The sequence below is a fragment of the Peromyscus leucopus genome, chromosome 23 (genome assembly GCF_004664715.2).
Source record: "Peromyscus leucopus breed LL Stock chromosome 23, UCI_PerLeu_2.1, whole genome shotgun sequence".
Classification (NCBI taxonomy): Eukaryota; Metazoa; Chordata; class Mammalia; order Rodentia; family Cricetidae; genus Peromyscus; species Peromyscus leucopus.
Window position 1 is genome coordinate 984,273 of NC_051082.1, and position 17,020 is coordinate 1,001,292.

At 45.8% G+C, this 17,020-nt stretch overlaps 1 protein-coding gene and 1 pseudogene across 1 annotated transcript; one reads left to right on the plus strand and one right to left on the minus strand.

Annotated features, from left to right (window-relative positions):
• Positions 1 to 386: 386 nt before the first annotated feature.
• LOC114682919 (iron-sulfur cluster co-chaperone protein HscB-like) lies at positions 387 to 14,205 on the minus strand. The gene is made up of 6 exons (XM_028857036.2): positions 13,784 to 14,205; positions 10,991 to 11,087; positions 10,565 to 10,654; positions 9,316 to 9,460; positions 3,629 to 3,676; positions 387 to 522 (listed from the first exon to the last, which is right to left on the minus strand). The coding sequence occupies exons 1-6, from the start codon at positions 14,203 to 14,205 to the stop codon at positions 431 to 433; spliced, it is 894 nt and encodes a 297-aa protein (XP_028712869.1). The 3' UTR covers positions 387 to 430.
• The window catches only part of LOC114682910, a 33,052-nt pseudogene continuing 30,199 nt past the window's right edge, over positions 14,168 to 17,020 (plus strand).

Consider the following 17,020-nt stretch of genomic DNA (forward strand, 5'->3'; position numbering starts at 1 on the left):
TGATCTTTTCTAGGCAGGCACAGTTGAACTCTTGAAGATGGCGTCTATCTGGGTGAGAGGATAGACAGTAGAGATCTATCAGGTGGGCCTCCTCTTCACCCTCTCATCCGCTGGCCTAGGCTGGGTGCTCGCTGACTCTCATATCTAATGAATAACTGAGCGCCCACATTCTGACACTATGTACTTTGCCAGCCATTAGTATCTGAGCCATAAACTAAACCGAAATGACATAAATGGCTAAAGTCTATCCATTCTCTTTGCCTCTTTCCCTCACTTTCTGTGGTGATGAGGATCAAATCCAGGGCTTTCCATGTGCTAGGCAAGCGCTCTCTACCTTAAGCTATGCCATGGCCCCCAGATCTATTTCCAATAAGCAGAAGCCAGAAAAGAAATACATAGAAAGTTTATTTTTAAAACTTTAAATTAGCAACTAGAGGGGACTCTTGCTTAACTTGATCTTTTCTTCTATGTTTGAAAAGTATTTCATCTTTGTTAGAATTTCCTTGGCTTTTTCAAAATCACCTGAAATAAACAAGAGACAATCACATCAGGCAACAATAAAACCAACTCTGGCATCTCAGGCAGCCAGATCAAACGGCCCAAAGGCTGACGGCTTCACTTGAGGGTGAGCACACCCTCTATCAACATTTGCCAAAGTCTAGAGATATTTTTGTCTGCCATAACCAGGGAAGTAGAAGTGAAACCTAGCTGGGCAGTGGTGTTGGTGCACACCTTTAATCCCAGCACTTGGGAGACAGAGCTGGGCGGATCTCTAAGTTTGAGGCCAGCCTGGTCTACAGAGCGAGGATCCAGGACAGGCACCAAAACTACACAGAGAAACCCTGTCTCGAAAAACCAAAAAAAGGCAGATACGCTGTGAATGATCTTACCTCCTCCAATAAAAATATTATTTTCACTCAGAATGTCAGCAAGGTTGAGAAACCCCAACTTAGACAAATACAAATCAGTGTAATATACACTAAAGTGAAGGTCTTTTGTAGCCAACCCTGGGAGCAGTAAATGTTAAAACAATAAATAAGGGGGCTGGGGGACAGTGCGGTGTAAGGTGCCCACCCGCCAGCAGGAGGGTGTTTGCGGCCTGCTGAAGCAAGCTGATAGCCTTGAAGAAAAGAATTAATTAAAAAAACGATAAACTAGTGTACAGAAAATATGGAGGATTGTTGTGGAATATTATTTTAAGATGTATTACATTTGTTTATGCTGTGAAATATTTAATGATGCAAAGATATGTTGCATTTTTTCTTTTTCTTTCTTTCTTTTTTTTTTTTGGTTTTTCAAGACAGGGTTTCTCTGTGTTACAGCTCTGGCTCTCCTAGAACTCACTTTATAGACCAGGCTGGCCTTGAACTCACAGAAATCCGCCTGCCTCTGCCTCTTGAGCGCTGGGAGTAAAGTTGTGCACCACCACTGCCTGGCTGTGTTGCATTCTTTTGTGAGCCACCATGTGGTTGCTGGGAATTGAACTCAGGACCTCTGGAAGAGCAGCCTGTGCTCTTAACCCCTGAGCCACCTCTCCAGCCCCAATGTGTTGCATTCTTTTATGTTGCACTTGTTTAACTCTGTGAAGCTGTGTTACTTTGCCTGTCTAGAACACCTGATTGGTCTAATAAAGAACTGAACAGCCAATAATGAGGCAGGAGAAAGGAAAGGTGGGGCTGGTGGGCCGAGAGAATAAACAGAAGGAGAACTCTGGGAAAAGGAGCTCTAGGAGCAAGAAAGAGGAGGAGAGGACTCCAGGGGCCGGCCACCCAGCCACACACACAGCAAGCCATGGAGTAAGAAGCAAAGAAAGGTAAAAGCCCAGAGGCAAAAGACAGATGAGATAATTTAAATTAAGAAGAGCTGGCTAGAAATAACCCAAGCTAAGGCCAGGCATTCCTAAGGAAGAATAAGTCTCTGTGTGTGATTATTTGGGAGCTGGGTGGTGGGTCCCCCAAAGAGCCAAAAGAGCAAAAGAGTAAAAAAGAACAACAACAACAAATAATAATAATAATAGGGATCTATCAATAAGTTTGCTTTGAGTAGTGTGAATGATCTTTGGGGGTCAAATGACCCTTTCACAGGGGTCACCTAAGATCATCGGAAATATCAGATATTTACATTATGATTCCTAACAGTAGAAAGATTACAGATATGAAGTAGCAACGAAAATAATTTCATGGCAGGGTGGTGTTGGTGAAGGCCTTTAATCCTAGCACTTAGGAGGTATAGGCAGGCAGATCTCTGAGAGTCTGAGGCCAGACTGAAAAAAAAAAAAAAAGAAAATTATAGATGGGAGTCACAACCACATGAGGAACTGTATTAAAGGGTTGCAGAATTAGGAAGGTTGAGAATCGCTGGCTTAGATGATATTAAGATACACAGAAGCAAACTTTCCACGGTCTCCCCTACCAGACCATTGTTAAGGCCCCATCTAGCCTTTAATCCCAGCACTCAGGAGGCAGTGGCAGGCAGATCTTCAGAGAGAATTCCAAGTCAGCCAGGGTTATGGAGAGAGATAGTGTCTCAACAAACAAACACAGGGTGCTGGAGAGATGGCTCGGTGGTTAAGAGCACTGGCTGCTCTTCCAGAGGACTCGGGTTCAATTCCCAGCACCCAGATGGCAGCTCACAACTGTCTGTAACTCCAAGTTGTGACACCCTCACACAGACGTACATGCAGGCAAAACACCAATGCACACAGAAGAAAAATAAAACAAGCAAACAGTAACAAAACCCCCAAGCCCTATGTGCATGCTGGCTCACAGGTTTTGGATTTCTACTTTCTCTGCAATCTTTTGTTGTTCCCAGGTCACTCTCTCCCTCACTGCCACCCAAGTTTTCTTTTTTGTAAGAGATGTGAATTTATTAGAAATGTGAAATTATCTAACATTTATTGAAGGGAGGGGGACTCTCTATGAACTCTCTGACCCTGAGAGAAAGCCTCAATGTTTATGTTTTATAAACGCTGTTTTACCTTTAATAAAGTCCAAGAGCCGGAGAGATGGCTCAGCTGTTAAGAGCACTTGCAGAGGAGCTGGGTTCAATTCCCAGTACCACCTGGTAGTCAACAACTGTCTGTAACTCCAGTTCCAGAATCCAGAGCACCAGGCACACGTATGGCACACATTCATTCATACATACATACCTACAGGCAAAACACTTATATACATAAAATAAATAAAAAAAAAAAGATTTATATTTATTATGTATATAGTGTTCTGTCTGCATGATTGCCTGCCTGCCAGAAGAGGGCACCAGATCTCATTACAGATGGTTGTGAGCTGCCATGTAACCATGGGAATTGAACTCAGGACCTCTGGAAGAACAGTCAATGCTCTTAACCTCTGAGCCGTCTTTCCAGCCCAAAAAAAAAAATTTCAAGTGAAGAAAAAAAAAATAAAGTTAATAAATCAAATTTAAAATGCCCAGTGAGATGGCCCAGTGGGTAAAGGCCCTGACTTGCTGCTGAAGCCCACAGCTTGAGTTTGATCCCAGGAGACCACATTGTAGAAGAGAACTTACTCTTCAAAGTAGCCCTTTGATCTTTTCATGCATACCCCCCCCCACATATAATGTATACATGCTACATAAATGTAATAGGAATTTTTAAGAAGGAATTAAATACCTTGTTCAAAAGCTCTGTTTATGCTGTCAGTAAATTCTTTCTGTTTAGCTGAAAAAGGAAAATAATTATTTAAAAATTTCCATTTAATTAAACTTAGAATAAAGCCAGGTGGTGGTGGAGCATGCTTGTAATCCCAGCACTTGGGAGGCAGAGGCAGGTGGATCTCTGTGAGTTCGAGGCCAGCCTGGTCTACAAAGTAAGTTCCAGGACAGCCAGAGCTGTTACACAGACAAACCTTGTCTTGAAATGCACCCCATTCCCCAAAAAAGAGAAAGGGGAATAAAAGCAGACTTATAACATGAAGGCAACACTTTGTGACCATGCCGATTCATACACAAGATGGACTTGGGTTCAAGGTTTTACAACCTTTATCTTCTTGTGCTGCTGAGGACTGGACCAAGGCTTCAGGCATGCTGTGCAAAGTCTGGACTACTGAGCACACTCTGTCCCTGCATTCTTGACACAGGGCTTCACTGTCTTGGCCAGGCTAATCTTGAACTCACTATTCTCCTGTCTCTCCCTCTTGACTGCTGGGATTATAGGTATGTGCCACCATACCTGTCTAGCAGTTCTTGTTAAATGCAGTACTGACAGGCCCTATGGACATTTTGATTTTCAACAAGGAAGGTCTGGAGGCAAATGCCAAGGCTTATAAAGTGGCTATGGAATCACACAAGAAAAAAGAGAAGGGAGAGATCCCCATAGTCTGGATGTCCCTCAAGAGGTCTGGATGTTAAGAGCTTGGCCGGTGACTGGTTTTGCTAACAGAAGTGGGTGGACAATTCAGGAGGCAGGACCTCCTGGGAGGTTAGGGCATCAGAGGCACGTCCTGGAAAGGGGTCCTGGGACCCAGGCGCTGCTGTTTCTCTCTTTTGGCTAGCTGCCATAATGTTCCTGCCTCAGCCCCAGGAGCAAGCGGGCCAATCCACCATGGCCTGGACCGCTAAACTGTGAGTCAGAAGAAACCTTTTCATTTCAGGCATTGTGTCACCGTGATGGAAAGACCACCGCCACAGGAATCGGGGGTGTGCTGTGACCATCTCTACACCTTACCATCATGGCATTTATTACCATTCATTACTAAGTGTTTTAGGCAACCACTTGCAAATTATATAGCCGTCCAGGAAAATGAAATCATTTCCATTTCATTATATCTTAGAAGAGAAAAACGCCAAATGCAGAGCAGGCACAACCACTTCATTTGCCTGTTGTGTCTCATCAGAAAATGAGGGATTTTACAAGTATGCCTTCAGATCTAACTATATTTATTTGGAATCTTTAAAACATTTCAAATAAATTGTATCTCTAAGTTAGGCAATGACAGGTATGGAATTCTCCCTTAGGCACAGGGCTGGTGAGTGCAGGAGCTGGGAACTGAATCCCAGGGGAAGAAATTGAGGAATTGATCCAAAGGACAGTAAGTTACCCATACAAACCCAGCATCTACTATGTTGTTAGAAGTGTTTCACAAACTTAATCCTTACTGGTACTGAACTAATGCTCTCCATTTCACAGCTGAAGGAACTGAGGTTCAGATACCTGAAGCCAGTGTTTTAGGGTCACACAGAAAATCAACAGCAGCGCTGAGACTGATCCTTGCTCTGGAGCTTTATGTGAGGGAACTCCAGCCCAGATGATGCCTGAAGCTCCTGGAGGAGTGTGGCCCCACTTCTGACTGCACGCCCCCTCCCCCCCCCAGTCTCTCCGCTCTGGGCCACCCAGCCCTGACGCTGTGATCATCTCCATCTGACAGGTTGCTCAGCACTTCTATTTACTATTGCGACTTAGTTAACAGCCATTAGCTGAGTCCCTGTCGTGCTGAGGGTGCTTTTTCTGAGAGGGAGGCAAAGAACAGACACAAGTTACGCCTCTGCAGAGAGCCAGTCTGGGAGGTCCACACTGCGGACCCAGACAGCAGTAAAGTGATCGCAGTGGCCAAGGGCAGAGACAGAGAGGAGTTAATATGGATGGGATGAGAAAGAGGAGAGATTCGGGCCGCATCAATAGCGCTCACGAAGGCCTGGGGTAGAAGGCTGCCTGTGACTGATGAGGAAGCAGAGGGCAGAGCATGCAGGGCCTTGTCAGCTATGTTGAAATGTTTGGTTTCAAACCCAAGAGCAGGGAAAATCCATTTAAAAGTTTTTAGACAAGGCCCTGAACAGAGAGGAGATTTAGGTTTCAAAACCACCCCATCGTGACAGGGCAGATATACTCTAGGCTGGCTTCCAGGTACAGACAACCACAGAGTCTGCAGCTGCTATGGTTTGTTAGAAGTGAGAGGAGGAGATTGCTGATAGTGAAGAGATTGGTAGATGGAGCTGAGAAATGTTTATATATATATTTTAAATAAAAATTAATTTATTTACATGTGTTTGTAGCAGGAGGGATGTGTGCATGCCATGGTATGAAAGTGGAGATCAGAAGACCATGTGATTCTGGGGGAATCCAACTCAGGTTGTCAGACTTGGTAGCAAGCACCTTAACCACTGAGCAATCCTGCTGGCTTTAGGTCTATCCTTTAAAGAAAATATTGCTTTTTTTCTTTACTTCTTTATGTGTATGTTTGTGTGCCTGTATGAGTGCATCACACATGTGTTCCAGAATCCATGGAGCCTAGAAAATGGCATCTAGAACTCCAGTAAAGGATGGCTGTTAGCCACTGTGGGTGCTGGGTACTGAACCTGGTCCTCTCCAAGAGCAGCCAATGTTCTTACCTGCTGAGCCATCTCTCCAGCCCACCCTAGGTCCATTCTTTAGACTTGCTAATGTACTGACTGCGAGTGCACAGCCGAGGACGTTTTTACCGTTTTGTTTTTTGAGACAAGGCTCACGTATAGCCCAGGCTTTCCTGGAAACTGCTATGTAGGTGAGGCCAGCCTTGAACTCCTGATTCTTTTGTCTCCATCTTCCAAGAGCTGGGATTACAGGTGTGTACAATTGCATCTAGCATAAGCTTGTTAAAGACAACTCAGTGTCTACCTTTGTTCAGCTGCAGGAATCACGAATGAATTCAGAGAGGGAACGGGGAAAGGCTCATATATATATCCTTTGGTGGGGGCAGACAGGTAAAACTTATACATTCTATTTGGACATACTGGGTTGGAATACATAAGTTTTTTTTTACTTGATATATGCCCAGTCACACATAGTGCTTGATCCACAATAGGCATATTGTAAATATATATATGTATGTATAGACAAGGTTTCTCTGTGTAGCCTTGGCTGTCCTAGAACTCACTCTGTAGACCAGGCTGGCCTTGAACTGATAGAGATTCGCCTGCCTCTGTCTCTGAGTGCTGGGATTAAAGGTGTGCGCCACCATTGCCTGGCAATTTTTGTTTAAGTACTTAAATTTATACCTACATGAGAATCCTGGAGCCTTTTCTGCACAAAATGGTCATTTTTTCCCCCCTGAGACAGGGTTTCTCTGTGAAGCTTTGGAGCCTGTCCTGGAACTTGCTCTGTAGACCAGGCTGACCTAGACCTCACAGAGATTCTCCTGCCTCTGCCTCCTGAGTCCTGGGATTAAAGGTGTTCGGCACCATTGCCTGGCCTGAAATGGTCAATTTTATAGGACAACCTGACCAGGCTGTGATGCCCCTTGTTACTGATGAAGGTATGATTGTGGCTGTGGTAACATTTATAGTCAGTTGAGTGTAAAGTTCACCCTTGTGCTGGCAAGTCTTATGTCAATTTGACACAAGTTGAGTCATGTGAGAGGAGGGAACCTCAATTGAGAAAATGCTTCAATAATACTGGGCTGTAGGCAAGCCTGTACGGCATTTTTGTTTGTTTGTTTGTTTGCTCGAGACAGGGTTTCTCTGTGTAGCTTTGCGCCTTTCCTGGAACTCACTTGGTAGACCAGGCTGACCTCAAACTCACAGAGATCCGCCTGCCTCTGCCTCCCGGGCATTTTCTTTTTTAGAGATGAATTATTTTTATTTTATGTGCATTGGTGTTTTGCCTGTACGTGTCTGTGTGAGGGTGTCAGATCCATGGAACTGGAGTTACAGACAGTTATGAGTCGCCATGCGGGGGCTGGGAACTGAATCTCTGGAGAAAAGCAGTTAGTGCTCTTAATTGTTGAGCCATTTCTCCAGCCCCAGAGTATTTTTCTGATTAATGACTGATGTGGGAGGGCCTAGCCCACTGTGGGTGGTGGCATCCCTGGGCAGGTGGGGTCCAGCCTGAACACAGGGGGAGGTGCTTGGTCTTATGGCAGCTTGATGGGCCATGCTTTGCTAATGCCCATGGGAGGCCCGACCCTTTCTGAACAAATACAGGAGTAGTGGATTGAGGTTGGGGCAGAGGGGAGATGGAAGGAGGGAGAGGGAGGAGAGGCTTTGGTGGGGATGTAAAATAAATAAATAAATAAAAGGAAATCAAGTTGAGCAAGCCAGAGACAGCAAGCCAGTTAGCAGTATTTCTATATGGCTTCTGCTTCAGTTCCTACCTTCTGGTTCCTGGCCCGACCTCCCTCAGTGACGGACTGTTACTCTGAAGTATAAGTATTAATTTCAATAAACTGTAAACCTTTTCCTCTCCAAGTTGCTTTTGGTCATAGTGTTTTATCACAGCAATAGAAACCCTAACTATGATAACCCTCAACATTGTGAGAGGGTCTCATTCAATTAAGTAAGGTCATTATGTGCAAAAAAGAGGGATTCAAAGAAAGGAATTCTGCTTAAATGCCGTAACCCAGAAGAGCAGAGTGATACACCTGTAATTGCAGCAGTGAGGGGTGGAGGCAAGAGAATCAGTTCAAAGTCATCCTAAGTTTCAAAGTGAGTTTAAGGCCAACCTAGGACACATGAGCCTCTCCAGAAGGAAAACTAACAAATCCTGTAACATAGAGGGTGGGTATGCTCAGTGGTTGAGTACTTACTTAGCAGGTGTAAGTCCTTGGTTTAGACCTAGCACCCACACAAAGCATACTCAGGACTGTGACATAAAAATCCAACCTGAATTTTTAGCCTGATGTCCTGCCCTACAGACTGTGTGTGTGTGTGTGTGTGTGTGTGTGTGTGCATGCAACGTGTGTTTGCAGGTGCACATGCATCAGTGTGTATGTGTGTTCACTCGTATGTGTGCTCGAAAGTATGTCAAGGCTGGAAGCCATTTGTGTGTCACTCCTCAGGCACCATTCACCTTTTTTTATTTTAAAAATTATATTTACTTAGTGAGAGAGAGAGAGAGAGAGAGAAAGAGAGAGAGGGAGAGAGGGAGAGAGAGAGAGAGAGAACCATAGCATCTGTGTGAAGTCAGAGACTACTTGTGGGAATTGTGGGGACTGAAACTGAGTCCTCACGGTTGTGCACACAAACACCTCACTGTCCCAGGTCTTGCCTGCAGTTTCTGGGTTAGCCTCCACACACACATTTGGGCCAATTTTATGAAATAAACAGACCTATACTCTTTTTTTTCTAGAGAACCTTGATTGATACACTATGGAATGAAATGAAAAATAAAGCAGGTGGGACCAGAAGGTCAGGGTTTCAGTGCTGGCCGGGCTACAGATCTCTGTGTGATCAGAGGCATTTCTGTCAATGTCGGAGGCTCATTTTCCTCACTAGAGATGACCGGGAAACAAAGAACTCCCTGGATGATGATGAGGGCCAACAAATGTTTTTTGACCCATTTCCCCTAACCTAGTCATGAAGGATATTTGTGAGAATCTCACCTATTACCTCTGACCGTGGACTCTATCTCTTCCATGGCAGCCTCACTTTGAGCCTCTGCGAGTTTCTCATTGATTTCCATTATTTCCACAAGGAACCGACTGTCTGTTCTATAATCGGTCCCTTCGGGGATTTCTATTCCTTGGAGCTTTAGCTATTAGGGAGAAGAACAAGGAAAATGAAACAGATCAGGGTCATGTTTGGAATACACTGATGCTCATGGGAGAAAATGTGAACACTGCTTGGAGAGGGAGCCCAGATCCTAGTACAGGCTAAATAAGCACTCTAACACTGAGTCACATGTGCAGCCTGGAAAACTGGGGCTTTCCTGGTAATAAAGAAAGTATGGACTGAGATAAGAGTGCTGGTACAGGACCTCACTCACTCTGTGCCCTCTGCAGCTGGACCTTGGATTGTCATACCTCTGCTCAGATGTTAAAATGTTTTTAAACATTCTATTCAATTCTAAAATTGCCCAGATGTTCTTGCAAAAACCTCCCCAAGTACTCTTACCATCATCAGATTTATAGAAAATAGTTAAAACAATGCAACCGGGGAAGTTAAAATGCACAAAAGGATCCAGGTCTGGTGGTGCAGCTGAGGCCAAGAGGCCAAGGCAGAGAGATCACAAGTCAAGTGCAGCCTGGGCAGCTGAGTGAGACCCTGTTTCAAAAAGTAACAAGGTAGCTGGGGATATAGTTCGGTGGATTCAAAACCAAGCACCCTGCTCCCCGCAAAACAACAACAACAACAACAACAAAACCCCAAAAAGAAAACCAAAACCAACCCCCCCCCACAAAAAAAATCCAAAACCCAACCAACCAACCAACCAACCAATCAAACAACAACAACAAACAAAACACAGCTCCCCCTCCCCCAACAAAGCAAAGAAAAACCCAGTAATTATCAGACAGGAGCTCAGTGGCAGAGAACTTACTTAGTTAGCATGAGGCATAGGTTCAATGCCCAGTACTGAAGAAAAAAAAAATTACAAAGGAGCTGGATGTGGGTGAGGTGAAGCAAGAGAATTAGATTCCTAAAGCCAGCCTGAGCTAGACAGTGAGATCCTGTCTCAAAAGACACAGAAACCAGCAAAATAGACTTTCAAAGAATACTACAAAAATGATACTTGTATAGAATCTTTTTCTCTCTTTTCTCTTCTGTCGTACTTTTGAGGCTAAATATGATCAGCCTCCTGGACTAGGCCAGGTCTCATACAGAGGAAGTCACTTACAGATGGGTTGGGAAATCACCTTACAAGGTATAGTCCCCTGCTCAGGGGAGACTGAAGAGTCTTATAGGCATCATTCACCAGGGTCGAATGCTTCTCTGAGAAGAGTTTCTCAGTCTGTTCACAGAGATGGAAAGAGTTTTATTACCACAAGAGCCAGTCCTCTTTGATTCCCAAACTTCTGTACTACGGTGATCGGGCAGGGATTTAAGGAGTGTAGCCGAAGTTAGAACCTGCCATTGGATGAGTAGTCTGCATTTTCAACGGATGGGTTTCCAGTTATCCGGGAAGTCAGATAAAAGCTGTGAGGAAATGGCATCTCTGGGGCCTGGCTGTCTAGGGGCCGGCTGCTGCCACAGGGTGGAGCTAGCAGCTCAACGCTTTCTACATCAACACCGCCACCCACCCAGTTGCGCACATATGTGGGGAATATTAGGGACGGTCAGTGAATACCTGAGACTTTTGGCTGAAGAAATCTGGGTGGACGAGACGTTGTAGTTGCTGGTACCTGTGCTGAAGCTTCATGACGTCAACCCTGAAGGATCGGTGGCTGAAAGAAACTAGACGTTATTCATGCACAGTATTTAGTTCTTTACTGTGGTCTGGGTCTGCTCTTGGTGAAGACATCATAAGCATTAACAAAGGTTATTTTTTAAGACGTGGTAGCTGTAATGAAGGAAAATAGAACAGGAACAGAATAGGTAACGTGGGTATGACATTTAAGAGACTTGAATGGTGCTACTACAAAATGACCAAAGATCAGAAAAGGGACATGAGCGGAGAGATGTGTAAGTGCAGAGACCCTGAAGTGACAGGAAGATTAATAGCTTGACAAACTGACTGATGAAAATGTGTCCCAGAGTTAAGAGCACTTGCCCAACCTGCATGTCCCTGTATTCCCGCCGCCGCCGCCGCCGCCACCACCACCACCACCACCCAGTTAAAAACTGGATCTAGTGTCTCCTGCATGCTGGGCAAGGACTTCAGGACCAAGTCACTGCCTTCCCTCCTTCACCCACCAGATCTCTTTTTACTTTTTATTTTGAGACAGTTTCTTAACTAAGGTAACCAAGTTGACTTTGAAGTCACTCTATAGTTCAGGCAGGCCTTGACTTAAAAAAACCTACTTTCGTCTCCCTGATCACTCAGATTACAGGTCTGTTACCAGGCCTAGAGCCTTGACATTAAAGAAAAAAAAAGGAGCACTTATGTATCCCAGGCTGGCCTTAAACTTGCAATAATAGCTAAGAGAAACATACAACTCTGGCTCTTCCTACCTTTTCCCCTCAAGTGCTAGGATTATAGACATATTACAATAAATCCAGTTTACCAGCTTAATAAAAAAAAAAAAAAGATTGAGTTGAGTGTTGCTGAGGGTTGAAAATTTTACTCCTTCTTCTTCAGCTTCCTGAGTAGTTGGAATTATAGGTAGAGGCTACCACACTGAGCCATTAATATCTAGAAACAGGTCTTTTTTTTTTTTTTAAGCATAGTATTGGAATTCGAAGCCAGATTCTTGCTAATGCAAAGCAAGCGTTGTATTACTGAGCCAATGCAAGGATTAAGCACTTACTTTCTTTTGGGGGGAGTGGTAATGTTGGGGGAGTGAGTCAGACTGTGACTCTGTGTAGCCCAGACTGTAGGATTCTCTTGCTTCTGGCTGGAGGGCTGGGATCACAGGTGTGTACCACACATGGCCCTCCCCTTTAATCTAATCTTTATTAGTTCAGCTCTGCTCACACTTCTGTACCAATCTCCAAAAGAAAAGGCAGGAGGAAACAAACATTTCTTGGCCTCTCTCCCTCAAATCTTGAGCCTGAATTAAAATTTTGGTTTTTCAAACAAGGGCTCCAACTTGTGACCTTTCTCCTTTCATCCCGGAATACTGGGATTCCAGACATATGCCACCACACTTGGTTTATTTTATTTTTTTGAGCAGTTTCTCTATGTAGCCCTGGCTGTCCTGGATCTCGGCTCTGTAGGCCAGGTTGGCTGGAACTCACAGAGTTCCTGCTTCCTGAGTGCTGGGGTTAAAGGTCACCACCAGGGACCAGTGCTTTGTTTCATTCCTTTTTGTTTGTTTTTGTTTTTTCCGAGACAGGGTTTCTCTGTGTAGCTTTGTGCCTTTCCTGGAACTTGCTCTGTAGCCCAGGCTTTATTCTTTTTTTTTTTTTTTTTTGGTTTTTCGGGACAGGGTTTCTCTGTGTAGCTTTGCGCCTTTCCTGGAACTCACTTGGTAGCCCAGGCTAGCCTCGAACTCACAGAGATCCGCCTGGCTCTGCCTCCTGAGTGCTGGGATTAAAGGCATGCGCCACCGCCGGGCGCCAGGCGGTGCTTTCAATTTTTGAGACCTGGTCTTACATAGCCCAGACTCTCATCAAATTTGCTGTATAGCTCAGGTTGCCCTAAAATTTGTAATCCTCCATCTTACCCTCTGAGTGCTGGGCACACAGGCACTCACCTGGCTTGTTTTATTTTTACTTTCTCCTTTAAAATATTTATATATTTGAGATGAGGTGTTTCCTGTTTTTGTGGCTGGGTTCCAACTGGGGATCCTATCTTATTCCAGCATGCTTTTAATCCAGCATTGGGGAGGTAGAGGCAGGTGAATGTATGTGAGTTCTAGGACGGGAAGGACTACAAAGTGAGGCTATGTTTACAAAACAAAACAAAACAAACACTCCTCCTTTCTGCTCCTTTCGAGTTTTCAGCCTCCGGACTTCCCTTTTCCAGGAGTCCCGCCCCTCAGACCTCCCTATACTGTAACCTCGTGCCCGTTTCCTTTTGGTGTTGTTGCCGATGTTTAAAAACAGGGCCTTTGTCAAAGCAGAGGTTAGTCCTGAATTCCTGAACCTCCGGCCTCCACTTCCCAAGAACTTAGAGGCATCTGCAAGTTCACTCCTCTATTTCCTTTAATCCCTCGCCTCCATCCTCAACTTTCCAGTCTGTAACTTGATTCCCTCTTCCTCCCAAGCAAACTCCTAAAATTTCATTAGGCACTATATTATACAAATGACCTGTAGACATTTTTTTTAAACTTGTTTTGAATCAGTCTCGATAAGTTGCCTAAACTGGCCTTGAACCGTGGTCGTCTTGTCTCAGTCTTCCAGCTGGTTGGAAATGACAGGCCCGCCGGCTCTGACCCAAGTCATGATCGCTAGGGTAAGACTTGCCTAATTTTACTAACTTGGCCAACCGAACTTCCCGGGTCCGCCTCGCCCTCCCATCACTCGGCGCCGCGCGTACCAATTCATGAGGCTGAAGTAGTCCCGGGTCGGGTCAGGAGGCTGCAGGGCGCGGCAGTGTTCGCAGAAGAACCCATCCCCACTCTCCACACCCGCGGCGCTGCCGCCGCAGTTCCAGCACTGCCGCGCACTGCTCTTCCCCGAGGCAGCATTGCTGCTCAGCAGTCTCCTGCCCAGGAACCCGGCCAGTCGCACCTCCCACACGCAAAGCAAATCCCGAGCCCTGCAGCCCACATCCGGACAGCCGCCTGCCTGGCCTGGGTCGCCGGACCCGAGGGAGAGGAGGCAAGAGCGACTCGCTGCTGATTGGCTAAGGAGCCGAGGAGGCGGGATCAGCCGCGGGAAACCAGGCTGCCGAGTCCCGTTCTGCATCCTAAACTCCAACTCCCAGCAAGCCTTGAGGCTACGTGTTGCAGCCACCATTTGTGCCTTCTTATTGGTCCTGCCGAGGAGGAAGGCGTTTTGATTGGCCGAGGGTGGAGTTTGTATGGGTAGATTTAGCGCCACACCACTGGCTGCGGCGGTAGGGTGTTTGTGGCTCCAGGTGTTCTTTCGCGGTGAGTCTTAGCGGGAAATTTTTTTTGGTGTGTGTTTGAGGATTCGAATCGCGTTCTCAAGGTCTCATGCAAGGGGGCCCTCCGCAGCTTCCTCTTTGCTTAGTTGTGTGTGCGAGGGGGCGGTGCTGTGTGCAGGCAACTCTTCCTTTTTTAATCTGCTCTTCGAGGGCAAATTCTCTTTCCGTGACTTAACAAGCTGAAACAGGTCTGGACACATGGGTAGGAAGGCACAGAGTTGGGTCCTTCAATGCCAGAGCGAAGTACTTTCGTAGTGAGTATTATGAATGTTAGTGATCATGCCAGGCCCTTGATTCATTCTTCCTTACTGAGAACCCAATATTCGCTGCTGGGCTCTGCAGGAACTGGAGAGGGTACGTGAGCAAGTGTGTGGGGTAGGGTGGCAAGGAGTAGATAGGAGGCAACCAGCCACTCGGCTCCTGTGCACGAAGGAAAGGCGGTATAGCGCTGTGTAAATGGCCGATACATTCTATTCATAATCCTGGAATTTTGCTGTGGTCACTTTTTTTTTTTTCACTTATCAGTGGTCCGCCTTTCTTAGGTGATCATAATATGCCTGTTCCTTTAAAATTTTTTGTTTTTTAAGTCATGGCTAAGTCTGAGCAGTGCGCATGGAGGCCAGCAGAGGCATTGTATTCTCCAAAAGCTGAAGTTATTTGTGTGCTCCTGGATGTGGGTGCTGGGAACTGAACTCAAGAGAGCAACATGTGCTTTTCTTTGTTTTGTTTTGTTTGTTTTTCGAGACAGGGTTTTTCCTGTGTAGTTTTGGTGCCTGTCCCGGATCTCGCTCTGTAGAACAGGCTGGCCTCGAACTCACAGAGATCCGCCTGGCTCTGCCTCCTGAGTGCTGGGATTAAAGGCGTGGGCCACTACTGCCCGGCGACAAGTGCTCTTAACTGCTGCGATGTCTCTCCAGCCCCTTAGCCTACCCATTCCTCACTTTGTATGTTTGGTGCTATTGGGCATGGAACCCAGGACTTTGCATTTGTTCGGTAAGGGATCTCCCATCTCCCATTGAATGATAGCCACATTCCTCACTTACTTTTGGGTAAAGATTTATTATTTTTAATTACATTATGTGTGTGGGAGTGTGCACATGTAAGAGCCGGTGATTGCAGAGGCCGAGAAGGACTTCAGATCCCCTGGAGTTGGCGTTGCAGGCGATCTTGAGCTGCCAGACATGGGTGCAGGGCACAGGAATAGTATGTGTTCTTTCCTGCTGAGTCATCTCTGCAGCCGTTCGTCACTTTGAATTTTAGGCCTTGTTCCTTGGACCTCACCTTATGGTTGGGCTCTTGTTTTTGAGGTCGGACATGAAGAACCAGCAGCTGCACAGCGGCACTTCCTCCAAGGCCCACGGCAGTGGTGCCTGTCCACAGTCCCAAGGTGGCTTCACCCAGTCCCAAGGCACTTTGTCTCAGCTGCACGACCTCTCCTCACAGTCTCAAGGCACATCCAGTTCCTCCAACAGCACAGTGACCTCCTCCAGCCAGTCCTCTCATTCCAGCTCTGGGACGCTGAGCTCTTTAGAGACAGTGTCCACTCAGGAACTCTGTTCTATTCCGGAGGACCAAGAACCCGAGGAACCTGGTCCTGTCCCTTGGGCTCGGTTATGGTCCCTTCAGGATGGATTCTCCAATCTGGGTAAGGCATTTTGTGCTATAGCATAGTATATTGTTTAGAGAACTAGAGAAGGTGGATAGGTTGTTGCGAAAGAAATCTCAGGGTCCCTGTAACCGGTTAGAGGTGAAAAAATTTAAAAAGTTAAAAAGAAAATAGAGGCTGTGGTGGAGTGCGTGGGTTGTTGTTACCTGCCACGTACTCATGTTATTATTTCTCCTCCTGGTTGATCTTCATGCTAAAGGTCAGATTTAGGCCTTATACTGAGCTACATCTGTAGTCCTATCCCTAGCTACCTCATTTTTCTCATTTTTTTTTCCCCCAAATAGAATTTTGCTAAATTTCATAGGCTGGCCTCAAAATTTTATTTTTTTTCAGAAAAAAGGCCTCATGTAGCCTAGGTTGGCCTTAAACTCATTATGTAGCTGAGCCTGGCTTTGAACTTTTGATCTTCCTGTCTCTGTTTCCCACGTGCTGGCATCATAGCCATATATCACCAGGCTCTACTCACTTGTTTTTGAGACGAGGAATTCTGCAGCCCAGGCTGGCTTGCAATTCACTATGTAGTTCCTCATGGCCTTGAACTGGCGTTGAGCTTCTTGTCTCAGTCTACTGAGTAGCTGTGATTACACATGCTAACCATACCTGGTTCAAATTTATACATTTGTATGTGGATATCCAGTTGATCCAGAGCTATTTCTGAAAGATACTTGTGTTATTCAGGATTCTCTAGAGTGGCTTACAGGCTGTGTGTGGTCCAGCTAGTCCAACAATGGCTACCCATGGAGGTCCAGGAATCTAGCAGTTGTTCAGTCCATAGAGCTGGATGTCTCAGCTAGTCTTCAGTGTACACCAAGATACTGTTGAAGTAGGCTTTAATGCCAGTGAAGGAATGGACTTGCTAATAAGAGGGCGAGCAAGCAGGAAAGAGAGAGCAAGCTTCCTTCTTCCATGTCCTTTATATAGGCTATCAGCAGAATGTGTGGGCCAGGTCAAAGGTGGACCTTCCCACCTCAGAAGAGCTGGATTAGCCAGGCAGTGGT